General features: G+C 45.1%; 1 protein-coding gene across 1 annotated transcript; it reads left to right on the top strand.

The window, feature by feature from the left end:
• The first annotated feature begins 4,679 nt into the window (after window positions 1–4,679).
• On the top strand, window positions 4,680–7,061 carry LOC147105647 (uncharacterized). Its single transcript, XM_086010184.1, has one exon. The coding sequence runs from the start codon at window positions 4,992–4,994 to the stop codon at window positions 6,405–6,407; it is 1,416 nt and encodes a 471-aa protein (XP_085866310.1). The 5' UTR covers window positions 4,680–4,991; the 3' UTR covers window positions 6,408–7,061.
• The last annotated feature ends 5,982 nt before the right edge of the window (window positions 7,062–13,043 follow it).

Genomic DNA, 13,043 nt, shown 5'->3' with positions numbered 1-13,043 from the left:
AGGCTAAAATTACTATTTGATGAATATAGACGACTCACTGTGTTTTTGTTTGGTCTAAGTATTGTAGTTATTGTATTGTGGTGTTTAGTTTTGTGTGCCGGTATCCGTGAAATATACGAGACACTTTTAAAAACGTAACTCGAATCCTGAAAGGGAGCCCTTAGTGTAAGAGAACCATGGGTAATTACCTAGACACAACAAGTGACGAGGGCAGGAAGGGGTAGAGGACAAGGACGGGGATACCAAGGTCCAAGACAAGGGCAGTGTTATAACTGTGGAGAGGATGGCCACTGGGTCAGAGACTGCCAATCCTTAGCCTCTGGAGACCCACCTAGGAGAGGCAGGGGAAGATGGAGAGGAAACAAAGGAGGACCTAGAGGAGGCAGGGGAGGATATTCCAATTTCTCCCAGAACAATCCATTCCCACAGAATTGACTAGCTAATCTAGTGGTCAGCACTTTACATTCGGACCGAGAACCCTTATTAATGTTGCAAATCCAGGATCAATGGTATCCCTTTTTAGTAGACACTGGAGCCGCCATGTCCTCTGTCCAATCGGACCTTAAACTTCCCCGATCCAACAAGACCCAGGAATTATCAGGCTTCCAAGGTCAAATGACCAAGTATGCTATTTAGAACCAGTTCAGGTGACCTACAAAAATCAATCTGCAACCCACCAATTTGTAATAACTACCGGCTTGGACTGCAATTTAATGGCCAGAGACTTACTATGTGCATTCCAACTCAAACTTGATTGTGGTGATGAAGAAATAGCAATAGGACATTGGGCAAATAAAAGGCAATGTTATGTTTCGACTACACCTCAATGGTGGTCGCTCGACCTCAATGCATCCTCCTATCATGTGACACTGGCATATCACAGAATCACAGAAACCCCACAGTGCAGATAGAGGCCATTTCGGCCCATCGAGCCTGCACCGACACATATCCCACCCGATCCCCGTAACCCCACGTATTTAATCCCCCTAACACTAAGGGTCAATTTATCATAGCCAATCAACCTAACCCGCAGATCTTTGGTGGAAGTGGAAAGGATAGGACCCTTGAGGAGTATTTTAAAGATCAGGAAGGTACCGAATGGACAATCTACCTCAAGGCTGTAGTAACTGGACATGAGGGAAAAGCAGAGTTTGTGCAGGTTCCCTTACACTTGTGGAAGCAGCCTTCGACAGTGGCCCCTCATATCACGCGGGAAGTTAACCAGCCTTTCCATGCCAAAGATTTGGGGCCCATGGTAAAACGAGCGATCGATCAGGCAAACCCTGAATGTCACCAACCGCAACAGTTACCCGGAGGTCTGATGGTCCAATTTTACCAAAACCCTGAGCCTAGCCTGACTGTGGTGCACCGTCATGTAGGGAAAGACATACTGGAGTATGTGAATCCACAGGTATGGGCAGAAGACCCAACGCATGTAGGTCTAACCGGCATAAAACCCATTGAGATCCCAGTGAAGGAAAATGTGACCTTGCCGACGGTACGACAATACCCTTTGAAACACCAAGCTCTTCCGAGTATAGACAGACTCATTAAGGGATTGTTGGAGCAGGGGATTTTGGTAACTTGCCAATCCAGTTGTAATACACCCATCCTGGCTGTTCCGAAGCCTGGTAAGCCTGATCAGTTCCGCCTAGTGCAGGATTTACGAGCAATAAATGCGATTGTTCAGCCACTTCATGCGCTAGTACCTAATCCAGCACACATCTTGGCCTCGATACCTGCTGATGCTACAGTTTTTGCGGTAGTCGATCTCCAGCACGCCTTTTTCTCCCTGCCATTGGCCACTACTAGCCAATACCTTTTTGCCTTCACTTACAACGGTCAGCAGTATACGTGGACTCGATTACCCCAGGGCTTTGTGAATTCACCTACCCTGTTTTCGCGGTGCCTTCAACAGCAATTACAGACACTGACATTAAATTGTGGCTCCAATCTGATCCAGTATGTGGATGACCTTCTCATTGCTAGCCCTGATGAGCTAAGTAACAGAGAGGACACTATTCAGTTGTTGAACTATCTCTCAGAATTAGTATATGTGGTATCTCCAGCGAAAGTATTGGTGGCTCAGAAGACAGTTAAATTTCTTGGAGTTATGTTATCAGCCGAAAACCGCAGTTTGGAAACTAGCCGAATACAGCCAATATGCGAGACGCCAGCCCCTAAAACGGCCAAACAAGTCAGGCAGTGGCTGGGAATGGTTAATTATTGTCGACAGTGGATACCTAATATTGCAGTATTAACCAAACATCTGACTCCCTACACGGCTAAAGAGGGAGAGTTTGAGCTGGAACTAGAGGCACAGCAGGCATTTGAGGAATTAAAACAGGATCTGGTCCAAGCACCAGCCCTGGGACGACCCCTGTATGATAGGCCATTCCAGTTATATTGCACAGTAATGAACGATTGCTCAACAGCAGTTCTGACTCAGAAGCATGGAGATAAGCATCGACCGGTAGCTTATTATTCATCAAAACTGGATCCGGTAGCCTTAGGACATCCCTATTGCACCCAGATCCTTACAGCCATCTACAACAGTCTACAGTCAGCTGCTAATATGACACTTCAGCAGGACATTACCATGTATAGCTCTCACTCAGTCACTGCGTTATTGGGGCAATTGCAGACCCAACACCTGACTACCACCAGGCAAAATAAGTATGAAATATACTTACTGAACAATCCTCGGCTAGCATTTAAACACTGTAGCACTATCAACCCTGCCAGTTTCCTTGCATATCCGCCCTCTGAGAGTGATGAACCAAGCCATGATTGCTTAAACCTCATTAAGGATGATACCTCAGTCCGACCTGATCTGTCTGACACTCTTATTGCAGATCCCGATATTACCATGTATACGGACGGCAGTTCTTCAGTTGATGAGATGGGAAAACGAATTTCTGGTTATGCAATTGTAAATCAGGAAGGTGTCACCTTAGAATCAGCAGCCTTTGAATCCTCTTTTTCTGCCCAGCAAGCTGAACTGTTTGCACTCATACGAGCTTGTACTTTGGGAGAAGGATTAAAAATCAATGTACATACAGACTCTAGATATGCCTTTGGAGTAGTTCACGACTTTGGACAATTGTGGAAAAATAGAGGTTTTCTGACCTCTTCGGGCAGCCCGATCTCTCACCGTCAGTTAGTCTCAGATCTCTTGCAAGCCCTTTTACTCCCCAAACAGATAGCTGTGATTAAATGCTCTGCCCATACCACTGGCCAAAACCCGGTAGATATAGGAAACCGCTGCGCTGATGAGGCGGCCAAAAATGCTTCTAGGAGTCACCAAATGATTGTGCCCCGAATGATGAGGCAGACTAAAAATTCCAAAAAGAATCAGTCTACCTCGGAAAAACTAATGCCAACCATCCAAGAGGTGATTAAGTTGCAGGAGGACGCTCCTGATAGTGATAAGCATTTGTGGAGAGAATTGGGATGTGTATATAACCCTTTATCAAAACTCTGGACTACTCCCGCGGAACAGACTTGCATGTCTGATGAGCTAGCTTTATGGGTTATTGAATGTGTACACTTTGCAACTCATTGTGGTGCCAGAGCAGTTGGTGATTTGCTTTTAAGTACTTGGTGGCATCCAAGACTTCAAGCTATAGCACAGAACATTAGCGATCGATGCCTGATTTGTCAACAACACAACCCTGGAAAGGGAGTGCCTTGCGAATGGGGAAAAACCCCTTTACCTGAGGGTCCCTTTGAGACCCTGCAAATGGACTACATTGAGTTGGAAAGATGTCAGTGTTACAAATACGTACTTGTCATTGTAGATGTATTTAGTAAATGGATCGAGGCATATCCGACCACAGACAATAAAGCCTCTACTGTTGTTAAGGTATTGCTGAGAGAGATCATACCTCGGTATGGTATTCCAACTCGGTTAAGTTCTGACAACGGTCCTCACTTCACTGCCGAAGTGAACAAGGAACTTTGTACTCAGCTGAACATTCATCAGCAATTACATTGTGCTTATCGACCACAGGCTGCAGGACTTGTCGAAAGAACCAATCAGACTCTGAAGAACAAACTTGCTAAACTGGTAGCCGAAACCGGCTCCACTTGGTTGAAATTGCTTCCTATAGCTCTCTTTCAGATTCGCACCACACCAGCATGTAAAGCAAGGCTTACACCTGCTGAGATTATCTACGGTCGACCACTCAAGACTCCCTGGAACCAAGATGCTCCCACAATGGTGCATTTTCACCATATGACTGAAGAAATGACGACCTATGTCTTGGCCTTAACTAAGGTTTTGCGCGGGCTGCATTCACAGGTCCGTGCTGCATATGGTGAACTTCCTGACTTATCTGGTTCTCTAAAAATTGAACCAGGTTCGTATGTGATGGTTAAGAACTGGACTCGTAAAAGTCTAGATCCAAGGTGGGAAGGTCCATATCAGGTCTTACTAACAACCCCGACTGCAGCTAAGGTCAAGGGAAGAAGCGCATGGGTGCATTTCCACCACTGTAAATTGATTGGAGAAACCAATCAAAAGGGGGGGAGATAATCAGTAGTAAATCAGTACAGTATATAGTAGATTTTAGAGATAATCAGTAGTAAATCAGTACAGTATATAGTAGATTTTACGAACAATCATTAATTTTATTTTGATTGATCAGCCATTGATAGGAAACTACAGAACCCGTGCTCGGCTTTGATAGAGGTGACTGCAGCTTTTACGAGGTCTGGTGTTGTGTTTGGATTGTTCTGGCCTGCTGAAATCCTACTCTTATTATACTTATTATACGATTTTAATTTTTAATTTTAAGTTTTAATATTTTAAGTTTTAATTTTGATTGTGTGTAAGCCTTTTATTTCACAGATTAACAACCGCTAGGGGACCATCTGCTTAGCATCAAGTTTCGGAGCCGGGAGAAAACAGCATCCCAGGCGGGTCGGAGCCGAGTGCTACAAAGAAGAAAACACCACCACAGGCGGAGCGCCCACTGAAGACTGAAACCATGAAGTTGCTGCTCGTTGTTATTGGACTTTTTGGACTATTGTGCCTGACTCAAGGCGATACGGACAAATCACGGAAGGAACGTGAATTACTTACCAACACCTTTCTGCACATGTCATATGAATACGCCAAAAGCTATAACTTAACAAGCTGTTGGGTTTGCAGTCACATTCCTATCCATAGTAAAAGAGGGATTCCCTTGAGACCCATCCCGTTCAATGCCACAGAGATGGCGGAGTGGGTCATGCGCCAGAATGCCAGCGGCGTTTATAAAGATTCATACAACCAGGAGGGCGACAGGGACAAATGGAAGTCGGCAGGTTATGACCTAACCACTTTCCAAGGGTGGTACCAGCCTAATTATAATCGGAACAGCCAGCCTCCAGCCTTAGTCCTTACTAATACTTCAGGAGTTGGTAGGCCGAAGGGGCCAATATGTTTAACGAAGAGTGTGCCGGGAGGTATAGAAGTAGGACGCAGTAAATGTTTCCAAAATGTTAATGTAACAAAATGTATTCGCACCAGAGGCTGTGGCCAAGGTTTCTTCCAATTAGATCATACCGGAACCCCCAATAGGACAAGTGGGGGACCATGGGAAGGAATGGAAATCAGATGGGGATGGAGGATTCGTGAGGCATTAGACGACAATTTAATCGCATATAATGGGACCTATTTTATATGTGGTCACCAAGCCTATCCATGGTTACCCCGGGATTGGACGGGTTCGTGTTACTTAGGTTATGCAGTACCTTTTATTCACCACTTGAATAAGATTGGGGAACACCACGAATTTAAGAAACACGTGACCAAAAGAGAGCTAGGAGCTTTTAATCGATTTTTCGGCGTAATAAACCCTCCCTATGGAATAATGAGCTTGATGGATGAAACAAGGAATCTGGCAAGGCTACTAGAGATAGTTGCCAATGACACTGAGGAAGCTATAGCAGACATGAGTGCCGAAATGATAGCCATTAGGACAGTAACCCTCCAGAATCGAATGGCCTTAGATTACCTCCTTGCAGCACAAGGAGGAACCTGTGCCTTGATAGGAAGTGAGTGCTGTACTTATATCCCTGGTAGCTCGGAAAACATAACCAACATTGTCAAACATATCCGGGATGCAGTAAGTCAGTATAAGAAACCTAAGCCAGGGGATGACTGGTTTGATTGGATCATTGGAGGATGGCTAGGATCAATGGGACAAACTCTGCTACATGGGCTAGTGGTGGTACTTGCCGTAATTATGTGCATTTTTCTAGTTTTCACGCTGATTAAGTGTTGCTGCAATAGATTAGGAGCAACTGTAATTCCAAGTCAATTGGTACAAAGCAAACCATCAGAAGAAGAAATTAAATTTGAGAAGGAATTAATGGAGGAGGAGTATAATAGACTCAATAAGATAGAGATGGACCAGTAGGATGAAGCCCAGAATCACTGGGTACCTTAGATGGTTATCATGGAATGATAAAAGGGGGGAATGAGGATATAGAATGCAAAATATGGTAACAACTCGCTTCGCATAGCCAAGGACCCTGTCAATCTAAAATGGAGGATCCTGTCAGCATAAAATGGTGGTGAAATGTCGACATCGCTGAGTCACTTGCATATTGTAAGAAATGATCATGTTAACTCAAGAAACTGTGAAGGCAGCAGGAAGTAAAATAAAAGAAGCTAAACTGATCTATGGCTGCTAATATGGCTGGCACCCACGATGTCACACCTTGCTGGTGGAAACAGTGTAGGGCGGAGTGCAGAGGTTATACAGACAATAGGCAATCAGAAAACACATTACCATGATTGCAAACGCATTACCATAATGATTAGGTGATCATGAAACCATTACCAGGATATTTACTTAACTATAAACCATTCAGTGAAATGTGACTTCTTTGTTTCATACTGCCAGGCCAGGAAATCAAATTAAATGTATACGTGTACAGCTCGGGATTGGTGCAGACTGTACGATGTGTTAATGTCTTCTCAAATGCAAGTATAATAATGTGGCACACTGTATGAAAGATTGCTTGCTCTGGTTTAACCTGTCGGACTCTTCTGGAGTCAGGACTGTGCTGTCGGGATGACGGAATAAAAACTGTTGAACTCAACCAGTATTTGACTCCGTGTTTGTACTGAACCAGATTGAGGACCAAAAGAATCCGTTTCAACATGTGCGACTGCACAGGCAGCGCGTGCGCAGTGAACTTCGTCGATTTCATTCATGGATTCAGTGAGGTTAAGTCCTTACAACTTACACATGAAAAAAGCATGTGTAAAGTTGCTCCAGAGGCTGCGGAGGAAGATATATTTTATCGTGGAGCTTCTGAAAGGCAATATTTTTGTTTGGGAAAGGGAGGAAAGTTATTTTAAGAAATGCTGAGGTAAGTTTTAAAGTTTAATTTTTTTTTTTTAAACGGGTTTTCCGTACTGTAGGTAGAAGGAGCAATTGTAGCTGTGTGAATTGAATTTGCTGTGTTTATTAAATGTGAAAATGACTGTTCTAAAATGAATAATGTAACATTTCCAACATTTTTAAGAAAGAAACTTTTCATCAGTAATATATGTATGTATTTAATTATGATTTTCCAATAAGTTACTTTCTCTGAAAGTCATAATTAAATACATAGGCCTAGAAATTCGGTATCGCCGCGTCAGGTTTCCCGCAGCACCCGCCTGAAATTCAGTTGCGCCGCCCCAAGACGGAGGCGGGCGCTATTGCAGGGTTTGGCCGCCTCGTTTGGGGCGAAGAATGTCAGTTTCAGGCGTCCAGCTGCCGCTGCGGCACCCGATGCGGTGCGGCAGGCTGGGGTACTGCAGGCCTCCTCCTTCTCTTAAGGAGGAGCTGCCTGCAGCCGTGAGATCGCCGCTGGATTCCCCCGGCAAATGAGCCCGGCACCACGGAGAAGTGCCGGGCTCGCGGGAGTCACACACCAATGCCGCGGGGGGGTGGTGCAGGAGTCCGGGGAGGGAGGTGCGGCCAGGCGGCCGCCGGGACAGCGGCCGGCCGCCCCTCCACCTTTATGCGCCGGCCTCTCCGAGCTGCAAGGCACCGTTTTGCAAACGCTGTTTGCGGCCGCGACGGGCGAGGCGGCCGCAACTGAATTTGGCCATCGGGACGGATTACCATTGGAACCGGGGCGCTGCGCACACCGATGACGTCATCGGTGCTGGCGCAGCGCTACCGGCTAACGCCGATGTTAGGGACCAACTGAATTTCGGGCGCTAAAAAACTTCCGGCGCAAACCACTTTATAGCCAATAAGTGGGTGCAAACGCGACTGAATTTCTAGGCCACACATTCATACACATAAGTAAAGGAGTATATACATACATACATATACGCAAAGGAATATATACAGACATACATACATAATTACTTAAAAGAATATATTAGTGATGAAAAGTTTCTTTCTTAAAAATGTTGGAGTCATTTTCACATTTAATAAACACAGCAAATTCAATTCACATAGCCACAATTGCTCCTTCTACCTACAGTACTGAAAACCCGTTTTAAAAAACAAAAATAAACTTTAAAACTTACCTCAGCATTTCTTAAAATAACTTTCCTCCCTTTCCCAAACAAAAATATTGCCTTTCAGAAGCTCCACGATAAAAAATATCTTCCTCCGCAGCCTCTGGAGCAACTGTACTCATGCTTTTTTCATGTGTAAGTTGTAAGGACTTAACCTCACTGAAAGCATGAATGAAACCGGCGAATTTTACTGCGCATGCGCTGCCTGTGCAGTCGCACGCATTCTGCCTCTGAACCCCTTCGTTTAGAGGACAGGAAATGCCGGTTTTCCCCGCATGCGCTGTGCATGCTGAAAACCGGCATTTCCTCCGGCCAGACGCGTGAGTACCCCGACTGTACTCATGCGTTTGGAACGGAATTACTGGGCCAACATTTTACATGTCAATAAAATGAAAAATTTAACAATTGCACGATTTGCCCCCTCGCATCTGCGACTGAGGGTCCAAGGAGGTGCATTGTGCAAGAGGTCATCGTCGTACATATCCTCACACTGTTCCCTTTCGGGAACTGTATGAAGTGGTGGAAGGATTTCTGGCCACGTTAACGCTCCTTCCGTGACCATAACCATCTTCATACCAGCCATTAGGGTGGTTAGTCCTATGGCGTGAGGGTTTTACGGGCTCCCACAACCCATCTGAGGGGGGGGCCACCCACACCCGCGGACGCAAGTATCCCGCTGGATGTCCACCCAGAATTTATAGTTGGAGCTCCGACTCCACTTGCCGGGACTGTCTGGAGCAGGGTTCGAAACCCTACTCCTTCTGGCCCAGCGGCGGGGATGCTTACCGCTACGCAAAAGGCCCACTCCGCGCAAAAGGTGACACCCATAAGTTTCCTGCGCCTTTTCCCTCCCCGTGACTGGAGCCCTATGCTGCCACTTGAAAGACCAAGCTATCATCTGTCCTTTTTGCGGCGCCTTGGACTTCTCATTACCAATGATGAGCAGGCGCTGCGCCTCCACCTCGTTGAGGAGATTGCTGAGGTCATCATCAGTTCAATTGTGAGTTCTTTTAATGCCGTGAATTGTGCTCATTCCAGCCATTTCACGTTGCTAATCGGAGTGGGCCTTTGGCGTAGCGGTAGGATCCCCGCCGCTGGGCCAGACGGGGTAGGGTTTTGAACCCCGCTCCAGACAGTCCCGGCAAGTGGAGTCGGAGCTCCGGCTCTAAATTCTGGGTTGACATCCAGTGGGATATTTGCGTCCGTGGATGTGGGTGCCCCCCCCTCCTTGTATAGCTTGTGGGAGCCCGTAAAACCCTCCCGCCATAGGACTAACCACCCTAATGGCTGGTACAAAGATGGTTACGGTCACGGAAGGAGCGTTAATCACGGCCATAAATCCTTCCACCACTTCATACAGTTCCCCAAAGGGAACAGTGTGAAGATACGTATGACGACGACGTTGCTAAATAAATAAATGGAATGAAAAAAATTCTTTCAGGGCTTTTTAAAGTCTTTAACTTGCTTTAATTCTGTTTAAAAGTACTTCAGATTCTTCAAAATAATGTAAACGTTTTTAAAAGTTTATAAAAGTTACCAAAAGCTTCATAAATATACCAAAAACCTATTTGAAATGCTGCTCTGCATGTAAAAATGCTTAGCAGCTTGTGAGAAACATTGGGGGCGTGTCCTATTGAACTGAGACCTCAAGGGGCGTGTCTCAGTTGCACAGCGCGCTCCAGGCTTCGCGCTGGCTGCACTCCTGGGCGGCGTGACGTCAGACGCTGCCCGGGATTCTTCTGTTTCAAAAAGGAATTCCAGGCGTCCCTGGAGGTGAACGGCAGGCGCGTCGGGTAAGTGCAGATCGGGGGCTTGCACGCGCGGCAAGCCCCCGATCCGAATTTCTGCCCCATTGAATTTTGTAGATATAAATATATAATTATGATGAAATGGTTTACCTTTTAAAATATTCTTATAATAAGCATAGCTAATTATAAACATTAATTTGTATATAATAAATGTAATAATTTATAACTATTTTTTAAATGCAATTAACATATCTAATTGTATTAATACAAGAATGGAGGAGGCGTGACTGAGGCCCAAGCCGATCTACATAAACTTCTACTGCAACTCACTTTGGCTACTGCTGATGCTTTTTGGAAGAGAAAAATCCAGTGGCCAGAAGTCAATAACGGTGAAGAAATAGAACATATTGGAAAAGAAATAGTACTGATAGACAAGTGCTATAAAAACAATGAACCCATGCCTCTGTGGTGTAAAGCTGCTGACCTTTTGGCTTTGTATGCATTTCCTGTGGCTGGAGCACTTCAGCTTGGATCAGTCTGATGATTCATGAAAACACAAAAGGCAGGAAGCCAAGAGAGGGAACAGATGGGTCTCGTTCATTGCTCAAGTGGGGATTGAACTAGACTGGTCAGGCTGGGCCCTGAACTATCAGGGTTGATGTACCTGAGATCAGGGATGTTGTTGAGGGTTGCTGGGACACATTAGGCAGTGTGGGAGAAAAGTGTTGGACTAATTGGAAGATAGGATGAGTAAGTTTCTGGATTGTTGATATTTGTTTGAGGTGGTGGGGATGCATTGGAAGAGGGGTGAGGAGCTGTCATTGAAGCTATGCCTTGGAGTGTTTTTTCCTTTGATATGATTGGGCAGAATTTTTTTGCTGTAGTGTTTCTGGTGAGAAAAGTTTTGGTGCAACATGATTGAAGACAGGGTAAGAAAGTTTTGCACAATATGACTGGTGAAAAACAAAAGTAGAATATGTCCAATTAGATGGCAGAAAAACATAAAAATTACATTCCCATAACCAGTGCGGAAGAAGACAATTACTCAGTGTTCATGAATAAGAGAATTGACAGAGGCTCACGCCAGGCACTTCACTCACACATTAGTACAGGTACAACTCGTTTTATTATTTAAATTTGATTTCCCACAAAAGAGCACCAAGGTTCATAATCACAGGCGACCCGCTGATTTGTGCCATTTTCCCCAAACACAAATCACAAATGGTTAGGCAGAGAACGCAAACCTTCCTTTCAAAAAAATCATTAAAAAGAAACAGAAAAATCCCTCCTCTGATTACAGTGGTCAAACGTCTACCTTCCTGAATGTGGAAATTCACTTGTGACCTACCCTCAGCAAAATGGGCACTTTACAACTGGACACAAGTGAGGTTTCTTCACTTCTGATTTTGATCCCATTTTCGCACCGTTGCCAGGGAGAGAGAAACAGGTTCCGTGAGTCATATCTGTTGCATAGAGTGGCATGTGACATGTGCAGCATTAAGTTTATTCATCTTACTGGTGTGTTACGGCTACCTACTAATTTATTGGTTTAATATCATTATTATGTTCTATTGAAATCATTCCTAGTAAATTACAGTGACCCTGATCTTATCTTGGAGGCGGGGAGGGAGCTGGAGGGCAACCCGGAAGAATGGGTTTCCCTCAGGTCCTACCGAATTTAAAGGCAGGATCTGATTACCATTTTTAGTCTGTTTCCCGGCCACAGCCAGCCAGATTGAGAGGCTGACTGACTGTTCGGCGGGTAGTCCTTCAGCACCAGGCCGCAGCCGGGGAGCGGAGCGGAGAGGAGGGAGGGAGGGAATCGGAAAGCCGCAGGGCTGCGGGGGGGTGGGGGGTTGGTTAGAGGCCAGAGGGCAGATTGGAAGGGGCGGGAAGGGAATTGGAAGGGTTGTGGGGGGGTTGGGGGGGGTGCAGTTGTAAGCACCAGGGGTTGGGTGTCTGACGGCGGGGGGTGCGTGCAGCAGGTATACTGGATCCAGCAGGTGAGTGGAAAGATACTTACCTCCTTGATCCAGCAGTCCTCGCCTCCCTTTAGTTGCCGAGTTAATTTAACCCCGGCCAGCCAGGGTTAAATTTAAAATGGTGGTTAATTCTGAGGCACACAACCTCATTATAATATTTAAATGATCAACCCGCCTCCTGTGAACGGGTTTGTTGCCCGTCCCCCGTCCCGCCTCCATTAAAACTGGAAGTGGGCGGGTTGGAGGTGGGTTTCAGATTTTTAACATCTTTACCTCCCACCCAACGCAAATCCACCCATTTTGGAGGGTTAAAATTCCCCCCCAATTGTGAAGGAATATGCCATATTTCAAAAAGATACACCATAATATGAACAGAATACTGATATTATTAATACATGATATACTGGGTTTAAAAATCTAAAGCCTCGGAGACACAGGCTGTAAACAGAAAACAGGCTTCTGAGATAAAGATCAGTTGATAACACAAGTTGTAAAAACCAAACAAGCTTTGAAATGGGAATTAGTTAAACATACTAAAACAATTACCCTATTGAAATGGCAGTTTAGTGATTCTAGCGGGTCTGGAGTTTGGGAATAATACAATGGAAGACTCAGTTTAAGGTGTTATAAGCTAACACATTGAACAGAAACACAAACCTTAAAAGAGGCATGTACCTTTGAAAAGATGACATCAAGTAAATGAAACACCTGCTGGTCAAATAGTTTTTATGTTAAACTTGGAAGACAGGAAACACAATTAAATATGCAACCAATTGAGATAGCTAGAAAACAAGT

This window comes from Somniosus microcephalus, chromosome 17 (assembly GCF_052327205.1).
Source record: "Somniosus microcephalus isolate GS21.2 chromosome 17, FLI_Smic_1.0, whole genome shotgun sequence".
NCBI classification, from domain to species: domain Eukaryota; kingdom Metazoa; phylum Chordata; class Chondrichthyes; order Squaliformes; family Somniosidae; genus Somniosus; species Somniosus microcephalus.
Note: the sequence above shows the minus strand (reverse complement) of the source record. Positions and strands in the feature narration are given on the sequence as shown.

Excerpts from the sequence above, each read along its gene's own strand:
- LOC147105647 (XM_086010184.1), top strand. The coding sequence starts at position 4,992 with ATGAAGTTGCTGCTCGTTGTTATTGGACTTTTTGGACTATTGTGCCTG.